Here is a 22,069-nt window from a genome sequence, read left to right as displayed (position 1 = left end):
TAAAAAACTATGTTTCATGTGTTTTTTACAACTTGAAGAAGCAGACTCCTTCTGATGGAGATGCGGCTGGCACAAAACATGCTTGCAAGACTAGAGGTTAATGGATTGAAGGCACCACAAACCACAGCCCCTGAGATGAAAGTGTGAAAAATGTGTGCTCAGGGAAGATAATCCAACAGTCTTTCCATCTATGCCATAGAGACTCAGTTCCCTGCAGGCCCCTTCACATCCTGGTGGGCAGCTCCTGGCTGTAGGTTGCAGGCTGATGGGTCACAGTAACCATTAGGACCAGCTGAACCAGGAGGCCCAGGCACACCGGGCTGTCCAGGAACACCGGGAGGTCCCCTCTGCCCATCCCGACCATCTTGACCGTAGCCAGGTTTGCCTGGTTCACCTGTGATCACAAAAATCTTATTAACCAGGATGTTACTTGCTAGATTTAAACATAACAAATAAATTAAAAAGGTAAAATGTTCTCACCAGGAAGTCCAGGAGGTCCTGCCTGACCTTTAGGTCCTCGCACAGTGGGTCCTCTAGAGCCTCTGTCACCCATTTCACCTGGAACACACATCATGTAATGAAGATAGACATTTCTCACCCAAAACATGGGCACCTAATAACACTATATATTAATTACCTTTGGGTCCTTTCACTCCAATAATTCCAGGTGGTCCTTTGAGTCCTGGAAGGCCTCTTGTTCCTGCCTGCCCAGGGAAGCCATTGTCTCCCGGGGACCCAGGAGGCCCTGGAGGTCCAGGTTTGCCAGGTAAACCAGCCACGCCAGACTCTGGCCTTCGTAAACTAGCAGCTAACTGGGCCAGCTGTTCTGTTGGAGCACAACAAACATAATATGATGAACCATGAGATGTAGACCTAGCAGCTAAATAATTGCAGTCGACTGTTATCAAGGGAGATTTTAAGACAGTAACACTTTGTAGTAAATCATGCCATAGCATAAGAAGGCTCATTTCTGAAAGCCCAAAGCAACTCTGACAAAGGAGATGGTATAGGAGCTCTTGTTTTTCAGTTCAGAGTGAAGCACAGTGAGGTGAAACTGTGTTCATGATATCCCTCGAGCTTCTCCTGTTTTCCAACAATATTTCCATAGAACCTCAGTAAATTGAGCAGAAAGGAGATAATACTCTTTATTTCAAGCAATCAGCGACAGGAAATTTATGTTCATGCCACAACGGATCTAATATTAATCTCCTGTGGCTCCTTGCTGCATGGTATTTTGCACTTAAAGATTCCAGTTTTCTGGCTCCTGATGAAAATTCATGCAGTGGCTGCTTGACTGCTCTTTTTTAAGATTTCCTTTCCAGGCAGACTCTTTGCTCGGAGCGGAGGAGTGCAGGTCTGCTGGAGGTGAAATTAATTTTTCAGCACATAGGGTATAAAAAAGTCATGAGTGTAGGAGATGAGTTGTGAAGACGTAAGAGTAAAGAATGAAGAGAACAGAGGTTGTGACTTTAGTGAAACATTTCTAAAGCTCGGGTTAGGATTAGAGGAAAATCTTTCATCAATCACATAAACAAAAGCTGAAGCTTATTTCATGTTCTGGTTATGAGACCTTCTCTTTTCAATGTGGGAGTATTCAGGAACCTCCCAGATCAATGAGACAATGGAGGGGAGGCTATATGTGTGGTTGTATAATGAGGCATTCTGGGAAAGATTAAAGTCATGAAATGAGGCACAAGCGAATGATAAACAGGGTCAACAGCCTATCAGTTCTTACCTTGCATGACTCGCATACAAACTTGCTTGATGTGCTGATCATTTGGCTCTTTACCCTAGAAGAAAAAAGATGACAGAATATATTTCATGACAGCGTCTAAAACATGTACATCAAGGTTCCATAGCACTTTTACCAAGTGAAAAGAGTACTCCTATTTTAGTGACTTGCCTTTCTTCACCACAGTTTAAAGATCATGGTGTTAGAGAGATCATTCGCTTACAAAACATACTTGATAAACTCAAAGTAAACTCTGGTGAAGCTAAAAACGAGGCCTCAAATCCCTTGATAGGTTGGTATTTTAGAGATAAACGGATAGTGTTTTATAACAACTCAGATATCGAATTTGAGTTGGGATTTTACCAATCTCGATAAGAAAAAATGTTCTTTTTGCGCACCTCCTCTGCAGAGATGTCAGAGTGCAGGTGAGCTGGAGCATTCAGGGCTTCTGATTTCCTGAGGCAAAAAGTTTAAATCCCAATGAAGCACCATTTTCAGAGTATCTTGCTGACATAATTCCCTGCATTCCCCTGCTGCTGCAAAATATTTTTATATTTTATAAAATTATAAAAAGGACATCAGAATAACAGAGATAAAAGTGTGTAGGGAGTAATCCAGAGGGCTTCTACTTTAGAAAAATATTTTCTGAAGACTTATGTAGAAATTACCCATTTTAACCAAATGAAGAGCTTAGTGATTTAGTGTTTCTCTATCTTATTGAAAATTAGCCTCTACTGGTTAAGTGTTTGGGAATATGAAGGTTAGCATTAAAGTGTATCTGTAATTTTGTTTAAGTAAAACATGAAATAATATAGGTTACAGGGAAGGTTCATTTACAGTCTTTCTTATATTTATATATGTATGTTATTTAGGCAGAGTCTCTGTGTCTGTGTATTGCTTCCATTTTAACCTGTACAAATAAACTCAAACAATTATGAATCATTATTTAAGAGTGTGAGGGTTCAAGACTCTGTCATGGCTTTTTGAGTGGAACTTCTGTTTCTGTAGTTTCTTAATGGGTTAAGTTCTAGGAATTAGAAGTTAAGTGTTTAAGCTGTGGCATTGGCTGTCACATTAGTGTATAGATATGGAACATTTTCTAACAAGGAGGCAGTATTCCATTTTTGAACTTTAACTGTGTAGAAAACTAATGATATATCCCCTTGTTTGGTTAAGTAAACAGCCTTCTATCTACTGCGAGAGAGACTAAAAGGACTGTTTACATTCATTTGTCTACTCCCTGTAAATATTAATGCTGACATAAAAGTTTTAGGCTTCTGAGTTTTTGGTCATAGTTTATGGCACTCTGATGCTCAGGTTTTGTTGGTATACAGATACAGTCGGGTAGAAATGTTTTCTTTAGGACGTACCGCAGGACCCTGGGTCCCTCTGACTCCAGGTAGACCCCTGTTTCCCTGCATGCCACGAGGACCAGGTGAGCCAGGAGGCCCCTCAATGCCAGGCTGGCCTCGACTTCCCTCAGGACCCCTTCTGCCAGGCTCACCAGGATTACCAACCTGGACAGAAAATAGGGTACCATACCAGAGAATTATTACAAAACTCTTAATAGTTTGGCACAACAGGAAACACAGAGCTACTATGTAAAAAATAATCCACTTGAACTCACGTCTCCTTTTGATCCACTTTCTCCTGTTTCCCCCTGTAAGACAATAGGTAAAACAAAAAAGATGGAAACAGGGTGAATTGTACTTTTGTGGATGAATAACTGCAGAAAAATAATAGATTTTGTATTTGTATGACAACTTACAACATCCCCTTTGTCTCCAGGGTTTCCCTCATCACCTGGCACACCCTATTAAATTGCATACTGTAAGTTATTTATGCAAAGCAGCCCACTTTTTTTTTTTTGGTAAATGCCATGTTGGTGTTGGTAAAATTAATATCGGGATTTCATACCTGCTCTCCTTTAGGTCCTGCTTCTCCACGATCTCCCTGTAATAAACAAAACAAATGTGCTAAGTAGTTAAATGCTCATTGCAACAGGCCAGAGTGTTCATTTGTCCACACTAGAGGGAGCTGCTCATCTGTTTGTTGATAAGAATTAATCTTTTAAACAATAGCCTTCAATCTGAAAATCTTTCTGAATGGGATTGTGGTGCTTTCTTACCCTCTCTCCTTTCACCCCAGGCAGGCCAGAAGGACCGGGAAGACCAGGAAGGCCGGGGTCACCTTTGGGTCCCTATAACAAATTAACAAGCACATCTCACAACTAAAACTCCTAAGCTCAAGTTTTAATGTTGATAGGATATGTTTTGCGCCATAACATCCACACATTGTGCTCATAATTAACATTCAGCATTGTGAGCTATTCTCTCGGCCATGTTTGTGTGTGCCATTCTGCTTTGATCGCTGACCCACTGTCAGGAATGCCAGGAGAACAGAGAGCTCTTTCAGCCTGCTGCGTTCTAGTCTCCCCTTACTGTGAAAATAGACCTCATGTGAGATCCAGTCCAGGTCTATTCTGTGACACATTCCAGAGAAACAACAGCCAGGACTCAATACCCTTGTGAGGCTTTTTTCCATTTTCTGCTTCTTTCATTCAGTGTCTTATTGTTGAGTGCCTCTCCTTGTCCATGTATTCTCCAGAGGTTTTTCTACAGTATGTGACACTACAATGATCAGTGCTCAATTGTTAGATGACACTGGCCAACAAGGACATTGTAACTGTGCTTGTTTTCAAAATAAACACCTGTGTACAAACTATAAATAATCTTTTAAATCAAATTCAGTCAAACAATCACAATACACATTCATTTAAATTGTGTTCTGCAGCATGCATGTTAATAGCTGATAACTTACCCTGGCACCTGGCTTGCCGGCTGGACCTAAGGGGCCTTGTTCTCCCAGATCTCCCTGTAGGAGAGAAGAGGAAATAATAAGAACGTAAACTCGATGTGTGAACAGAATTTAAACAATGGAATAAACAACCAGGAAAAATACTCACAGAATTACCAATAGGTCCAACAGGTCCCACCTCCCCCTGTTCTCCGCGCTCTCCCTGTGTTGTGACAATAAAATTACACAAAAACACATCAGAGAGGTGATAAAAAAAAACACGGCTGTTCTTTCTGTATGTATGATGCTAATACTTACTGTTTTGCCAGCAGGACCCAGTGTTCCCGGGAGGCCTCCTAGACCAGCATCTCCCTGCATACAGACAACCAAAGCAACTCTCAGATTTTGAACATTTAAAAAGAAAATTTAAAAGAAAACAGCTAATATTTAATAATCAGTCAAGCAAACAACCTTAGTTCCACTTGATCCTTTTGGTCCAGGTGAACCGGGTAACCCCTAAAACAGAGAACACATTTAGACACAATAACCAGGTTAACATTTTCTCAAAAGGAAAAAATAAACCTTCCAAGCAGTGTCAGTTTTAAAAGGAAAAGCTCCATGTAAGAATTACTGTGTACTAAAACAAATAAATAAATAAGCTTCAAGTGATGCAAGTGCTCTCAGCGTTTAAATCAGGTGATGACTTTCACGCCTACAAAATATTTGTTAATGCTGCCACAGTCAGGTTATCCATGTTTGCCAACTGATTCTCACTAGCACCTTTCATTTAGCTAATCACAGATTAGAGGGGTGGGAAATGTTTTCTCTCACATTTCTGCCTGAGGAAGATGGTAATTATTAACATGTCGTATTTGTCTTATATCATAGATGGATGGAATTCAGTATTTACTTTAAACATTAATGTAGATAAAATAGGTCAACTTCAATTTTCTGGACTTTTAAAAAATAAGACATGCAATAAAATTATTTTGAGTGCTGCTTGTTTAGAGTGTTGTGGTGCAACACAAGTTGTGGTGCTTTAAACTGCTTGAGAGGAGTTTACTCAGGTGCATCCAATCAGACTCAGTCTTGACAGTTTGGGGGTCAAAGGTCATACTCACTGGAAGTCCCTGAAGCCCAACCTCTCCGGGAGCGCCTGACTTCCCAATCTCTCCCTGTGGAGGGAAACAGTCAGTGAAGATAATTATTCTACTAACAGCGATGCCTCAGTGAAAGTGTTTATGACAAACTGAAACTGATGTTTTTGTTTTATACATGTAAAATGTAGAATTGACACTACACCTTTGCTCCTGGCATCCCAGGAATACCCTCACGACCATCAACACCCGGTAAGCCCTGGTGGAACAAAGGGGAAACTGGAATGAGATTTGTCTGGACAGTGTATCTGAACCTTAAAGTTTTGTTTGTCATTATTGATCAGACACTCACGGCCTCTCCCTTGGGACCTGGAACTCCTGTGATTCCTCTTGGCCCTAGAATACCCTGAATGACAAAACAGCAATACATTTTTAAAACATATGTTAAAACAGTAAAAACAAAATCCAACAAACCAACGTGTCCGTCCTAATGCGTGTCTACTAACCGTTTCACCTTTGGGCCCAGGCTCACCCATCACACCCCTCTGACCTTGATCCCCCTGAAGTAATGCAAATAACCATATATGACTCATACAGTACATCCTGCATTTGTTGCAAAAACAATAACATCTTCATTATTGGACAAACTTACAGTTGCCCCTGCAACACCCTGGGGACCTGGATCTCCATCAGGGCCTCGAGCTCCCTGCCACAGATTAAATGATAAGCATTTTATCAGATACATATTAATGTGATTCACTCTGTATTGGCAAACGATGTGTATAAAAGGTATCGCGCTTGCATAGAAATCGTAAAACCACTTACCATTTCTCCCTTGGACCCCATCATTCCCATGGCTCCACGAATCCCCTGAGGGCCCTGAAATAACAAACCGATCCAGCAGGTGAGCAGGGAAATAAAAGAAAGAGAACATGGCACAGCAGAGACCAAATTGTAAATTGAAAGGCTCCAAAATCATCAAATAAATAAAGCTTCTAACCGTTGGTCCCTGAGATCCAACCTCCCCTGAAGCGCCCTGGTCGCCTTCTTCACCCTGAGTGTGCATTTGAGAAACAACATCATCAGCAGAAGTAGCAGTGGTGCAGAAAAAATATAACTTTTTTTCTAAGAGAGAAAAAAAATAAAAAGAATGAAACCACATATTAAAACATGATGCAACTAGCATTTAATCTATGCCTCACTTTTCAAACGGAGCCAGCTTGTTCCAATCAGCTGTGGCTTAATTAGAAAATGAGCCAGCATTTCTTAAAAGTGTTTAATGCCTAGTTTTTAATGGATTGTGAAGTGGCAAAAGCAGACGATTTAACTCCAAATTACTGTTCTCCACATAAGTAATGTGCTGACTCTGTGGTAGACCTGCGGAGGGATATTCATTGAAATAGATAGCCTCGTTAAAAAAGGCATTTTTTTTCTTTTCATTTTGCATATTACAATTTGCTATTAAGACAAGTAAACAGGACATTTCTGACCGTCAAATATTACACAACAGACGAGTGAACATGGTGAAACAGGTCAGCATGTGTTTACATCACAGAGCAGAGCAGAGGGGGGATTTTCAACATTGTCTAAATTCAGTCTGATTCTCTCTGCTGGAAAATTCAACAACCCATATTCTTTTAATAGAGACAATGTTTCTGTTCTGCAAAAGGAGGAAGATAAAAGCTTGAGTCAACTACACTGCTGAATGATTAAAGGAAATGTATTCTGTTTGTGGCAGGAGTGGGATATCTTCAGGTTTTTTGTTTCTTTGGTTTTAAAGTGAACAAAAATCACTAATATTGTTGTATTTTGCATGTAATTACTGTAGCCTCTCATTGTTTCTGTTCATTGTTTGATTACAAATGCACTCTGTGCACTGCATGTTTTGTGTGTAACTGGGTCGCACAGTACTCACATCTTTTACCATTACAGTGTGCACTACTAAACAGTCTGTCAAACACTAATTTTATATTTCAATATTCACCTCCGATACTGTGGACTAATAATAAATGTTCAGCCCCATCACATGTGTCCGTTCCATTGTTAACTGTAAATATCTTTACATTTGTGAATTTTTGAATGGAAAAACAGGCAAAAGGTCGCTCAAGTGAAACTTTCAGTGGAGGAGAAAATCATTCCGGGGGACAGAGCACAGACTGACAGTAAATCATATCCTGGCACGAGGTGATAAAGGGAGATAGGCCCAGACTCATTTCCATTTATATAGTGCATGGACACATTACAGGGAAAGGGGGTAGTTGTGCTTGAACATCATTTTAAATAAATCATCCTCCGTGCATTACAAGGAGTCAGGGGCATTACACACAGGCATGTATCACCTCCTCTTGAAAGAGAGCAGAACAAATAATACTCGTCTCAAAGGCGCCAGGGAATCCCCCTTTTCACGTTTAAGTCGTACATAATTTTTGTCTGATGTGGCATGTGTGACAGTTGTGGAGGGAAATAAATTTTATGTTTTTATGTAACCGTTTAGGCAGTTTTATGTGTGAATGCATTCACCATGTTGATCTCACTGCAATAGGAATACTTACAAAGATTATTTTCCCCAAAACTGAATCTATTTTACCTTGTGTCCTTGTTTCCCAGGTTCTCCTGCTTCACCTTTTACACCTTTATGGCCCTGGAAAAAAGATGAGGAAAAGAAAAGAGGGGACACCAATTAAACACACTAGATCATGTCACAAGCGTGATTTTAGTACAACGCAGCAGACTTGACTTCAACTGACCTTCATGCCAGGAAGGCCAGGGTGTCCGGGGGTCCCAGGCGGACAAGAGTTTTGACACTAAATAACAACATAAGTTAGAAAATATTTTAGGGTATGTTGCACAACAAAAAAATCATAGTCATAATCTTCAGAGAGCAAAGCTTTACCAGGTCAGCACTGCCTAGCATTCCAGCTGCACCCTGCAATTGAGAGAAAACGTGTTAACACCTTCGTATCACAGTCTATCAACATCATGATGAATCTTAGGAGCTTATAAATCACTAGAGCGAGGACGTGCATGTGCAGTGCACTTAATAATAACTTTAGTTCATCCCTTATGAGATAATGGGTCAAAAGTATTATTGTCCACATCTTGATCTGTCAAATGAAGTTGTGTCACTCACTCTGGGCCCTGTTGGTCCATTAGGTCCCTGTGGCCCTCTCACTCCCATTGCCCCCTGTGGTATTAAACAAATAGTATTAAAAAAAAACACAAAAAGAAGAAATATACAGTGTTCTCTACCACAACAGAATAGTAAGCCAATGCCAGCTAGACAAGCTTGCAGAAAGATGAGAGCATTTATTTATAGCCTGCTCTTTACTACAACAAATTTAGGACAAGTGGAATCTCGTGATGCAGCTTTTGGCAAAGTTAAAATGATCATATAGTTCTCTTTCAGTATTTCAATCAACTTTCATTCAGCAAACAATTTTCTTTCAATTTTCATTTCTTACACATGTCAGGTCACTTCTTATGTGTCCTATATGTTACCTCAGAAGTCCATACTTTCATGCATGGTGATTAAAATGTACTGTCACTCATTAATCTGATAGCCAAAGGGAAAATGTATAAAACAAATAAATCAAAGTCTTAATTCTGAAGTATGATTTCAGGGACATGAAATGGCAATAAATAAACTACAATTTAATCACATGAAATTCTGAATATTTACACATTAACACACTCATTGCTAAATTGAGAACAATACTCGACTTTCTGTATAGAAATAAAAAATGCTCCACTATTCACCAGAGAAAAAGAATTATAGAAGCACTATTTTTATCTGTTTTGGATTATGGGGATGTCATTTATGGAAGAGCAGCTGAATGCTGTGTACCACTCAGCCTTAAGGTTCATAACCAATGATCCTTACAGTACCCACCACTGTACTCTCTACCAAACAGTTAGCTGGCCTTCCCTGGCAGTGAGGAGAGATCAGCATTGGTTTTTATTCATATATATAAAGCTGTGTTACAGTTACTGCCTCCTTATATTTAATCTCTGTTAACCCTGAAGTCATATGATGTTGGTACGAATTGGTTGTTGCTCTGTACTCCATTAGTCAAAACCGAAATAGGAAAAATGTCTTCCTCTTATAATGCTCCTTACACATGGAACAATCTGTAAAAAGGCTTTAAAATGTGATTTTTTTTTTTACCTTCAGTACAGCTGTTCAAAAGCCTTATCTCAGGCCTGGTTTTATTTGATTGTAAATGTTTTGAACTCCACCGTATCTTAACTGTTGAACTGTAATTATTCATTGTTTTATTTTATTTTATATTATTTTTATTTTTCCTAATATTTTCTTTTATTCTTTTTCTTTTCTAATATTTTTCTTTTATTCTTTTTCTTTTCTTTTCTTTTACCATATATTGTTTTGTGTGTTGTTGTGTTGCTGTTAATGTTTCTCGACACCATTGAAAATGAGGATTCCTTCTCAATGGTCTTTCAAGATAAAATTAAGGTTAATAATAATATTATCACTTTTTTTAGCACTTTTTGATTGATTGTACAGTATATGGTACACATTGCATGTGTGTGTTTTGTAAAGATTTGTGAGGTTTAAGGGGTTGCACCTCTTTCAGTTTATGAATGCTAAAGTACTTTGAGTCTTCATGAAGTCAACTTAGACTGACTTTCACTTTCTTGTTGGCTAACACATGAAGGGGAATACATCTGTCCTGTCATTGGCCATTGTAATGTTTAAGCTTATCAACATTTTGCAGCATATGCAAATAGTTTTTGATGTTTTAGTCTTAATTAAATTAATTTTAAAAATGTATTAGTCTTTTTCTCTGTACTCACTGGTGGCCCGACTTTTCCCACTTCACCCGGAAGTCCTCCAGGCCCAGGTGGTCCCTGTTAAAAGTCACATTCAGATAGAGTTGAAATATTTATTTGCGACACAGTTTTGATGTACACTGATGAACACTGAGGTTGTGCAATAGAAACTGTGGCATTAACTGTGTTATCATTAAAAAATAGACTTACAGGGGGTCCATCTGGCCCAACACCCTAGGAAGAAACATACACAGTATGACTTAGTGTTTTGTACAGTTTGAGGCACATGTGACTAGAATGACTTGGAGATACAGAACTAAATAAAGGTGAAGAGACTGTTTGTAACTCACAGCTGCTCCACGAGGTCCAGATTTTCCAGGTTCACCCTAAAATCAAAAAAATCACATTAGATAGATAGATAGATAGATAGATAGATAGATAGATAGATAGATAGATAGATAGATAGATAGATAGATAGATAGATAGATAGATAGATAGATAGATAGATAGATAGATAGATAGATAGATAGATAGATAGATAGATAGATAGAACTGAGCTGTGAGAGACTGCAGCCAGTCCAAGTTAACATTCCTCCATCTCATCACATGACTGAGCTGGCCACACTTGACCCAGCAATGTTTAGCTTAATGAGGAGCGATGCTGGAGCTTCACTCCCCACGGAGATTACACAGAAAACTTGCAGGATTAAGTCTCATTTGTCATGAGGAATTGGTTTATGCACTGCAGCTCTCCCTGCCATGCCAAAAGACCGGACAGCAGCTTGGCACCATTTCACTGACGGCCTCTGAAGCAGGAAGGCAAAGGCTCATTAGTCACTCACTTTCTGTCCAAGGGGACCGTTGGGCCCAAGATCTCCAATAGGGCCGGTCAAACCCTGCAAAGAGAAGAGACATCAGGCTTAACTAAAACATCATAACAAACCTTAGAGCACTTGAGCGCTTCTATATTTTAACCTGGTGTGTGAATCTGAAAAGCAGCATGAAACACTGGTGTCCCTCTGTCAATATTTCTAAATTCAACATTCAACCCCTATAGGTTACATCATTATAACATAAGCATGCTCCTTATGGGAGGAGCCCTGTGTTGTTAATATTAACAAGTGGGATTAACTTGACTAACCGCCTCCTCTAAAATGTTTCAATATATACTGCACTGCAGCTTGCTCAGTCAGATTGAAATGAAAACTGTTTTCAAACACGTCACAATGCACACAAGATCGTGTTCAACCTAACAGACTAACAGAGAAGTCAGCAGCAGGGCAGAGGGCAACATTCCTTTGGCTCATTTCAAACAAGCCCACCGACAGAAATCATTCCACACTGTTTTGAGGATTCTCAACAGGAGATACCAACAGCAGCTAGTGAACAAAGCTGCTATTGTTTTCAAAATCCCAGTCAACACAGACAATGAATCAGAAGTCGTGCATAAAAATAAATACATTTTATAACACATTCTGTATGGGCATTTAAATAAACCATTAATCACCAAAATAACTGTTTTTTATCTGGCTAAATATATAAGGTGAATGAAAGTAACTAGAGTACAGCCTATCTACATCATCTGGACCAGTATTATGTTTGGATGTTTTTTTAACCCTTTTTTTTTTTACTCTGAAGCAAGTCAAAGTTAATTATACTCAGGCCCTGGTTTGGACAAAATGAGTGTCTCACTGTTACAAAGGAAATTTGTATTTGTTCATCCTGTTTAATAAATTCCTCACATTCTTGTACACATTTATCCAAGATCCCCTGCTCCAAAATTTCATTGGCCCATTATAGAAGACTAATAAGAATGTTTATGTTAATATATAGTGGGAGGATCGTACTTTGTAGTTCCACCCCCTTTGTAGCCTGGAGTGTTGCATGCAGACCTCATTGAAGCAAACTCAAAAGAAATACATTATGAATAAAAAACATAGAGTACTTACATCATTTCCAGGAATCCCAGGTAACCCTGAAGATCCGGCTTTACCTGCGTCTCCATCAGGCCCCTAAAAATAAAGGGTTCACATACATGAAAAGCCCTACAATAAAGAGCAATATTGTACATTGTTTAAATTTGTATTAAATGTTATAATTACAGGAAGACCATCGTCGCCATCTGCTCCCCTTTCCCCCTGAAACAAAAGATATTTATTGTTTTCAGGGAGCACAAACAGTCAACTATTTTCCACATGATATGAACAAAGTTACAGAGCTGAGAGAACTTACAGAAATGCCATCAATTCCCGGGACACCTGCAGGTCCAGGAGGGCCAGCAGCTCCTTGACTCCTCTGAGTAATAATAATAATAAAAAGTATAATATGAATACACCGCTTTATATATCTGTAAACCACTTTTTGCCACGTTCGCTTTTGCCATATTGCTACACTATCAATATGGAAATGTTAAAATTGGAACAGGTGCACCACCTTACTGTATGGTGTTAGAAGACTAAATTATCTCTTGGATGAATTACATATGTTACAGCCTACTGAGATTGTATTAATTCAGCATTATATAGATTCAAATTTACAAAAATATAAAGTTAATAATGAGAACTCCAGACTTAATTTTTTTTTCATGTGACCAATAAACTTTCAAAATGAAACAGCCCCAAACTCTATCCATAATTGCAGGTGAAATCAATGTTGTTGTTTTTTAGCACAAGCATCAAGAAAACACTCACCTGCACTTCTGTCACATCAGTCTACAGAGACAAGGAGAGACAAGAAAGACAGACAGAAACATAATAAGTCTTACTTGACCGGAGCATATAAGGACAAGCTGTAGGAGCAGCACCAGAAGTGGCCCTCTGAAGCTGGGGACCCGAGCCATGATCTTCCCGTGAGCAGGAAAGGTACACATTGTAGTCCTTTCTCTGGGATTTGTTGGGCTGAAGGAGCCCCCGACAAAAAAACCCCAAACTGAATCCGCTTCAGCTATCTAGACCGTCCGAGGTCCCATCGCCATCAGGGGCTCATGTATATTCATGAAATGTTTGGTTACAGGAAGGGATTGGAGGGTTAGCTGAGAGGACACCGCGGGGAGGGGTCACACTGCAGACACCACCAATAGGCAGGATCAGCGGGTTATTTAACCTCTGCTGTGACCCAAAATGATTTTGTTTCAACTAAAACCAAATGTGACCAATTAAAGTTTTTCCTCAAATTATAGTAAATAGCTTATGAAGACAATTATATGGAGACAATATCAGAGACAAAGATAACATTAATCTCAACATTTTGTCTCACGTCACATCTTTTACGCACACAGTTTGCATGATTTTACGCACATAACTTGGATAGTGCTTGACTTTATTTCGCTCTACATTAACGGCAATTTAGGCTCCTCTTGCTAAATCAATCTATTTGAAGTTTTGCAGATTCAGATTGTGGCTCATTGTGTGGTTTAGTTATTTTCAATCTCCTTACCGATGTCGTGGCTGGGAGGTCGTAACAAGCTTCAGCTCGGGCTCGTGTCACATCACAATGAATCAGCATCGATTGGAGTTCAAACTTGATGAATAAAACAAAACAAAACAAAACAACACTAAATTAGCAGTGACATCAGCAGTCGATGTAGGATACCGTGTCGTCCCCCAACACTGGAACATAAGTTAAAGATCCACCAGGCCTAAACCTCAAGTGCAAGAAGCTGTTTCCATTTATTAAGCCTTCGTCTGCATTTTCTCTTGCATACAGGAAGAGCAGAAAAAAGGCGACGTTTGCACAGTAGATGAGTAACAATCTGGGACTCATTATGAAAACATGACTATGGGCTATAAACGCTTATATAAGAATTATAATGTGATCAAAGTTGGGAAATACATTCATATGAGTACACAAAAAGGCGCTCATAACAAATCTTTGAAAATGATGCACCTTAACTGCGTGGTGTGGTATTGCAGGATTGTATGGACTGTGCACTGTATGTGTTCTTAGACAGAACCTGCAACAATCTCCACATATTTGTCTGTTCAACCTAAATGAAGAGACAGCAGACCGCAGCTTCTAGACATTGTCACAGACAGACCAAACAGACTGGTGAGAAAACGCAGGGATTCCCAAACTTTTTGCATTTGTCAAGCACCCACGAATGAAACCTGAAAAGTTTCTGTACTTACTAACCAAGCAAGGGTTTAGAAGTTTAAGAATCAAAAGTTCAACTTCTCATTGTGGATAGTCAAACACATGGTTAGCACTGTCCAAGGAGTAACTAATAAACAAGCATTTCAAATCATGCACAGTGTCATGTAAAATAAATATACAACACATTTAAACAATATATATGTAAGAAAACAAAATCAGAATAATATTAAACAAATTGTCAATTTATGATATTAACTAGACAAAACACACTGACATACAAAATGTCTTTAAAGTCAGGTAGGTCTAGTAATGCGTAATATTTTATGCCACTCTACGTTTTGCTGGCTAAACTATATTCTGTATACTAAATTGTATATACTTAAAACCTCTTCAAAATCTGGCCAGGGACAACAGATGATTTTTTATTCCCAAACCATTTTTTTCTGTCGATTAATCAGTATAAAGTAAGTAGGCTAAATAAAATATAATAAATAGTTAATTTTTAAAAATGCCCTCTACATTCTTCGATTAAATGTGAGGGAATAAAACTGCAAAGTGACATGAAAATTAAAATAGTCTTTAACCCTTTAGCTACTTTAACTTTAGCGCCTGAGGGTCTCAAAGGCCCCTGCATGTGTGGGTGAACTTTTCATTGAATGTGGATAATTGTGACAGACAGTTTCACGAGACAATGACCACTGGATTGAACTCCTTTAAATAAATAAAAATTAAGTTTAGCCTAGGTCTTACTTTGTTTGCAACAGAAAATGAATGTGTAAACAGACGTACCGGAACGGCCATCACCGGGTTCTCCTTTATTTTTCCAATCAACGTGAAACCATCCAGACTAACTTTTTGTCGGGGTGATATGTTCTGAGAACCAATCATGACACAGTCCACGAAAAGTGTTACAGAGCGCCTGCCGACGTCCAGCAGGACTCTGTGCCACTGGTCATCGAAAATAAAAGACAGAGAGCTGAAAACAACAGTCTGCCTCCCGGTGTCTGTCGCTGTGAAGGTGAACTCCAGAGACTCAGACTCCCCGTTGAGTCTGACTGACAGCTGTTCGTGTCCATTCACATCTTGCATTTGCCAGATATTCCAGTTTTTAGTTATGGTGCTGCCACTCATGCGCAGCACCGACACAAAGGCAAATTTCTCCGGTAAACCCAGAGGATACGCTGATCTGAAAAGGAGGAAAAAAGACTATTAAGACCCCAGCTTGAATCTTCGGGAGGAAAAAAAAGATATTACCGTGATACTGAATATTAATTTTGTATCACCTTATAGTCGTACGAATACTATTTTTTGTGGTTCTTGATTGGTTGCAGTGGTGCAATACTAGTTTTATCATACAAAATGTCATAGTTGTATAATGTATATATTTGAATGTATTACATATGGATTGTGATGGTGCAGGTGCACCCAGTCTTAAATATTCAGGACCATGGACAGGGTAATTCTCGTTGTACCAGTTCAACCACTAGGCGTCACTGCTTATTCTTCATAACTCCATTTAAAGGCCCTGTTCCATGCAGAACCACATACCTCGTGTTTATTCTGAAGTTGAATGCTGGGCCTATTTGATAAGCAACATGCTGAGGAGATGATCCAGCAACCTTTTTAACAGTGCCTCTTCGCGCCAGCTCAGCAATGTGGAACTGGGACAGGATGTAAAATCCTGAGGGTACAGGGACAGAAGAGAGGTTAAATCAAAAATCATCTCACAGGTTTTGCAGTAGTCCCCTTAAGTAGATAATAGGTACTACACAGTGAGGGCTCTTTACTTCATTCTTTAAAATATTTATTATGCTATCAAAATATCCCTATAATGTTTCTTTAGAGGAAAATGTTTTTATCATCAAGCTGCAAGCAAAAAAAAACCCAAAACGTATCATGCTTTAGTTGCTATTGTATTACTTGATGACTTTAACAGTTTAAATATACAGCAGCTAGTATTTATGCATAGTATTTTTAAAGTCCACCTCCACTCAAAAATGTATTTTGCTAATGGTTACTTTACTTGGATATTTGATTTTTAATGTGCATAATGATCTATATTGTAAGAGTTTGACACTAAGTCTGTCTTCAGATTCATTCTCTGTGCTTGACTTAAGTCTGAGTTGAAGACATGCACATACAAGCATGATGTGTAGCATCACGATTAGTTTGGAAGCTAATTGTGGTTTACAATCAGAGTTACACAAGTGTGATGGGATAACTTGCAGTGGTGTGAAGCAATTTACTCAAGTACTGTACTTTACTGGAATATTCTATTTTATGCTACTGCTAGTTACTTTTCAGATGAAAATTTGACATAATAGGAATAGAACACGGTTTTAAAATACAACATATTATTAAATATGAAACCAGTGGTTTCCAACCTTTTTGGCTTTTGATGTTTTACAAAAAGCAGTGTGTTGTCAGTGGCACATTTCAGATGTCCATGAGTTGTTAAAAGCTTCACCAAATAGTGATTTTTTCCTCTAAACTTCTAACATGGTTTCATTTCAGTAAATGTTCAAATGATCCTATATCTCATTATCCAAAAACTGAAAAATAGATTTGTGTATCAGAGCTTGTTTCTTCTTCTTCCTCTATCTCCCATTAATCATCTCACAACCGTTTGGATTTATCTGGTGACCCTCTGGAGGGGCCCGACCCCTAGGTTGGGAACCACTGAACTAAACTAGCTAACTGTAGTTGAAATTACCGCCAACCCCAGCAATACAACAGTAACATGCTGCTTACACACTGATGCTTCAGTATTAATAACACAGTCATGTCATTTATAATAATATATTAATCAGATGGACCAAACCACTACTTTTAATGCAATACTTTAACTACATCCAGCTGATAATACATATGTACTATAACTTAAGTTAAATTTTTCATGCAGGACTTTTACTTCCAACAGTTTGTGTCCAGTGTTAAAACTTTTGAAATGAGGCAGCTTGACTTGACAGCTTGATTTAAGAAATTTGTTGCAGAGCAAATTGACTTCTTTCTTGAAACAAATGACTGCTCAGACATATCACGGCACGTTCTGTGGGAAGCACATAAAGCCTACATTAGAGGTCAGATAATTTCATACACAGCTCATCAGAATAAACAATGCAACAAACGTCTTTCAGAAATTGAGCAGTCCATCCTGGACATTGATAAAAAATGCTCAACATCTGCCACATCAGAGTCACAGAAAGAGCGCATTTTGCTTCCGATGGAATTCAATAACCTCTCTACCCATCAGGCAGTAAGAAACTTACTTAAAACTAAACAAAAACTTTACGAACATGGAGAGAAAGCAGGTCGACTACTCACACACCAACTCCGTCAAATAACCAGTAACTCCCAAATTACATAGATTAACATTGGCCCAGGTGTAACTACATGTGACTCGAAACGTATTAACAGTCAATTCAGAAAATATTATTCAGATCTATATACTGTACATCGAACACATATGCAAACACATGTACAATACAATCTTTTTTAGACTCTCTAGATATTCCCACTCTTAACTCAGATGCTCAAACCTCGCTTTATCAACCTCTTACCGCTAACGAGATACAAGCTGCAATTAACTTCTTAACTAACTTGGTTTCCCATCGAATATTACAAAACATTTGCATCCAAATTAATATTACACTAATATTGAAAAAAGACAAGAATCCACTTGGCTGCTCGTCTTATAGACCCATTAGTGTCCTCTGCTGTGACTATACAATCTTGACTAAATCACTGGCAAACCGACTGAATGATGTGATACCAACACTTCTACACCAGGATCAAATTGGTTTCATTCCAGGTCGACAGACATTTTTAATATGAGGCGACTTTTTAATGTAATGTACTCCACTCACCCAATACAGCTGCCTGAGGTAAAACTATCACTTGACGCCGAAAAGGCCTTTGATAGAATAGAATGGGAATATCTACACGCAGTCATGAAGAAATTTGGATTTGGGGAAACGTTTTGTAATTGGATTAAAATTCTATAGGGCAACCCTACTTCGGCTGTTAAAACAAATGGCTTGATATCAACATACTTTCCAATATATAAAGGGACACGTAAGGGCTGTTGCTTGTCACCATTTTTATTCGACTTAGCCATAGAACCTCTTGCTATTGCGGTGAGAGGTGACGAAGGAATCAAGGGCATTACGAGAGTAAACACAATTCATAAGATGTACACATACATGCCACAAATACACAAAAGAGAGCATAGCATTCAGTAGCCTCATAGCGTGCAAGCTGATCTTAATGAACTAGAAATCCAACAAATGTCCACCTTTTAAAAGATGGATCCAGGAGGTATTGTCTTTACTCCAACTGGAAAAAAATCAGGCATACATTAAATGGTTCAGTTGACAAATTTGTGAGTGTTTTATTGAATATGTGAAGGAGTTAAATTTCTAATCGATCATGTCATTCAAGTGATATGTATAGTTGATCTGTCTGACTGGTCCACTGATACTGTACTTCGGCATTGACAGTTTTAATAATGGATCCTTTTTCATTTTTTCTTTTTTTAAAATTCTGTCATGCTTTGTCTATGTTTAATCGGTCGTCATTATCATTATCCGAGGTTCACGGCCATTACCATGTTTGAAATCTTGTCAAATGTTGATGGGTCTGTTTATCTATTTATTTATTTTTCGATTCATTTTTTTATTTTTTATTTTATCTTATTTTATTTTATTTTTAATCTATTTATTTTATTTGCTTCTCTCTTTCTCTTGTGTGCTCTTGGTCCCATGGGAGGGTATAAGGGGAGGGTTATGGGGAGGTATACGGGATTATGTTCACTGATGTTCTGTATGTCTGTAAATGTTTACTTGTTCATATAATTGAAAACCTGTTAAATAAAGTCTTTAAAATTTTAAAAACTTTTGAAATGAACAACATTTGCATATTATTTTCATTTATTTTTCCTCATCAAGTAGACAGAGTATCATTTTAAATTTTTTTAACAAGATCATTTAACTTTTTTATTGAAAAATCATATTGGCCTTAAATTACTATTCAGAAGTATTTAAAACGGAATATTTTATATATGTCTTAAAACATTTCTGGAGGGGACTGTTAAGTTTTTACTTTTCCTTTTTATGCAGGACTAATATGTAGTTATTTTCTTCTATGATCAGGGAAAATGTCAAGCAAATTAAAAAAAGCAATGATAGTTAGTTGTAGTGAGTCCACCTGGGAAACGATCCTCCCCAACGTTGATCTGAGGGCACATGTGCTGCTGCTCCATATGAATACCAACTTGAGATGAAAATCTCACAGCTGCAAGATGGAAACAGAAAGCAGCCCGTTAGTAGTCAAAGAGTGTGTGTGTGCTGTGGAGAGGGAATAAAAGCTCAGTGTTTGGAAAGCTGCACCACTGCCTTGAATAAATATTAGGCTATATCTAACTGTTTGTGGTTTCCTCTTTAACACTTAGGCTCTACTTTTGCCTGTTTTCACACATCTGGACAGGAAGTTAAAATTCTTTATCAAGTTTGAGTAGATGGCTCACATAGCCAGCGACTGATTACAGCATCCTGCAATTCTCCATTTTCCAAGCAGGATGCCAGCATTGTAAGCATTGTTTTAAACACCTGACACCGTGTAAATGTATGAATTAAGGTTGATCCTGTATTGTCATCTGATGCTTTGCCAGTATTGCAAATGATCAGTGTATTTTACTCAGCAATTTCTATTTAGTTGAATCTATAACCATAGACACAACCCAGTGTTAGTACTGCTAAACGAACCCACACATACATGTCATAAAATATACATATGAGCAGCAGTACAGTATGTACAGAGGGGGGCCAGAATAAGGGAAGAACTTGGAAAAGGACTTGAAGCAATGTTCAGGTAATAATTGCCTTACATAAATGAATGCCAATTAGCAGAACTGTGAGCTATCATTAAGGTCCTTGCAGCACGAGACAGCTCATTTGACATTTATGAGTAAAAAAGAAAAAAAAACTGCACAATTATTCAACATGTTATGAAGAATATATGCTGCAAAAGTAAACCAAAGAGAAACCACTTCAACAAAGAGGAACAGCGGTCACAAATGGAAACTTACCAGCAGGGATGTGATTAACATATGGAGTACACAGAGGACTGACTGATACTGTTAATAGGTATGAAGGTCCACATGACCCTCCTTTACAGCAAATTTTTTGGATGTGAAGGCCTTCATTGTTGAAATGCTCACATTCATTTTTCAACCCTTGTCATTGTTATCTCACCATTTGCACCTACCATGCAGTGCATTAGACTACTTACCCTGAGAATGGAGTCCAGTGCAGAGATATTGTGGGATCACATAACAGCAGCACAGTGAGTACAGAAGTATATTTCTGGAATGCAATCAGAAATCGTCAACCTTAACATGCATTATGATTGAGCAATTGTAATAATTTACATTGTGTCTGTCAGTGTTGAAGTCAAGCTATCAGACTGTCGGTATCAGTTACATGACATATCATTCATACAGTCGATCTTGAGTACATTTTTACCTTTTAACTCCACCCATTTCATAACTTGATCTGGAAAATTAAAAAAAAGAAAACACCTGCTGCTGGATGTTTCTTCAGATTGGTTTCCCGGAGAATACAAGACCCTGGACAGTTGTTCCCTCAGCAGGAATGAACATCTTCAGGTCATAGCAGTGAGGGGTCTCTTATAGGCTTGACTGTTGTAATTTATTTGAGGGAGTGAGTCAACAGTCTCCACAGTGTCAACTCTACATTCCAATGGAGTTCCTCTGCACCCATCTTAGATAAGTAATCCATGCTTCTTGAAGCATCCACTTACAGTAATACATCACATGTGCAGTTCTACATTCATGACTGTGTATTATGTATAACACTAAATAAATTATCTGAGAAAAAGATCATGTAAACCTGTAGTGGTTTTATTTGCTTGGCACTACTACAAACACATTCTCTGTGATCTCTATGGTTACACAGTAGTCAGAAAGCATTGTTTCCAGTGCAGTCCAAACTGAAAATCATTGCTGACTTAAAGGCAGTTCAAGATGTGTGCATGTCTGTATGTAGGCCAAGTGGCAGAGTAAAAAAAAGGAAAAAAAGAAGCAAAGTTCTCATCCCTTTTTAAATGATAGGTTCGTATTTGATGTTTTTATAAGGTAGGACGGTTTTATAATGAAAGCTGTGTCAAGAATTTGTAAATGTTCATTCAGGGAAACAAGACATGAAAGTGCTGATCATATGTTCCTCCCCCGCCATTTCCTCTTTGATTCTACTATGTTTCATTTGTTTCAAGTGATAAAATGGCCACTAGCACAGACAAACCAAATTGTACTATCTGAACACTAATATCTGAAGTATCTCAGGTGATTATATTTTTCTTTCATAACAACGTTGTGTATGTTTGCACCAAATTTATGATCAGATAAGTGTTATTTAATGTATTTTGTCCAACATGATCTAAGTGTCATTCTGCTTGCTAGCAAGAACCAACCAATATACACAAAGAAGTGCATTTATACAGGACTCTTGTTAATTGCATATAACAACGCTGTGAGGATATTAAAAGT

The 22,069-nt window shown here is 38.3% G+C and overlaps 1 protein-coding gene across 1 annotated transcript; it reads right to left on the bottom strand.

Annotated features, from left to right (window-relative positions):
* Window positions 1-203: 203 nt before the first annotated feature.
* Window positions 204-19,765, bottom strand: col9a1b (collagen, type IX, alpha 1b). Its single transcript, XM_062431010.1, has 35 exons — window positions 19,711-19,765; window positions 16,054-16,186; window positions 15,295-15,691; window positions 13,178-13,255; window positions 12,646-12,708; window positions 12,516-12,551; window positions 12,363-12,425; window positions 11,256-11,309; window positions 10,764-10,799; window positions 10,624-10,647; window positions 10,438-10,491; window positions 8,756-8,809; window positions 8,519-8,551; window positions 8,373-8,429; window positions 8,213-8,266; window positions 6,626-6,679; window positions 6,451-6,504; window positions 6,278-6,331; window positions 6,132-6,185; window positions 5,978-6,031; window positions 5,831-5,884; window positions 5,650-5,703; window positions 5,000-5,044; window positions 4,847-4,900; window positions 4,698-4,751; window positions 4,553-4,606; window positions 3,861-3,932; window positions 3,650-3,685; window positions 3,501-3,545; window positions 3,360-3,392; window positions 3,103-3,249; window positions 1,736-1,790; window positions 638-826; window positions 481-558; window positions 204-394 (listed from the first exon to the last, which is right to left on the bottom strand). Exons 1-35 carry the CDS (start codon window positions 19,763-19,765, stop codon window positions 204-206), a joined length of 2,622 nt encoding a protein of 873 aa, XP_062286994.1.
* Window positions 19,766-22,069: the final 2,304 nt, after the last annotated feature.

The sequence above is a fragment of the Scomber scombrus genome, chromosome 12 (assembly GCF_963691925.1).
Source record: "Scomber scombrus chromosome 12, fScoSco1.1, whole genome shotgun sequence".
NCBI lineage: Eukaryota > Metazoa > Chordata > Actinopteri > Scombriformes > Scombridae > Scomber > Scomber scombrus.
The sequence above is the reverse complement of the archived record's forward strand: the minus strand, read 5'-3'. Positions and strand labels throughout refer to the sequence as shown.

Bases quoted from the DNA above. Each gene is read 5' to 3' on its own strand.
- col9a1b (XM_062431010.1), bottom strand. From the start codon at position 19,765: ATGGAGCAGCAGCACATGTGCCCTCAGATCAACGTTGGGGAGGATCGT. The intron at 5,045-5,649 runs GTGAGTATGACC...TCTCTGTTTTAG, and splicing joins TTGGGCTTCAGGGACTTCCA to GGGTTACCCGGTTCACCTGG. The intron at 3,393-3,500 runs GTAAGTTGTCAT...ATTGTCTTACAG, and splicing joins CTGGAGACAAAGGGGATGTT to GGGGAAACAGGAGAAAGTGG.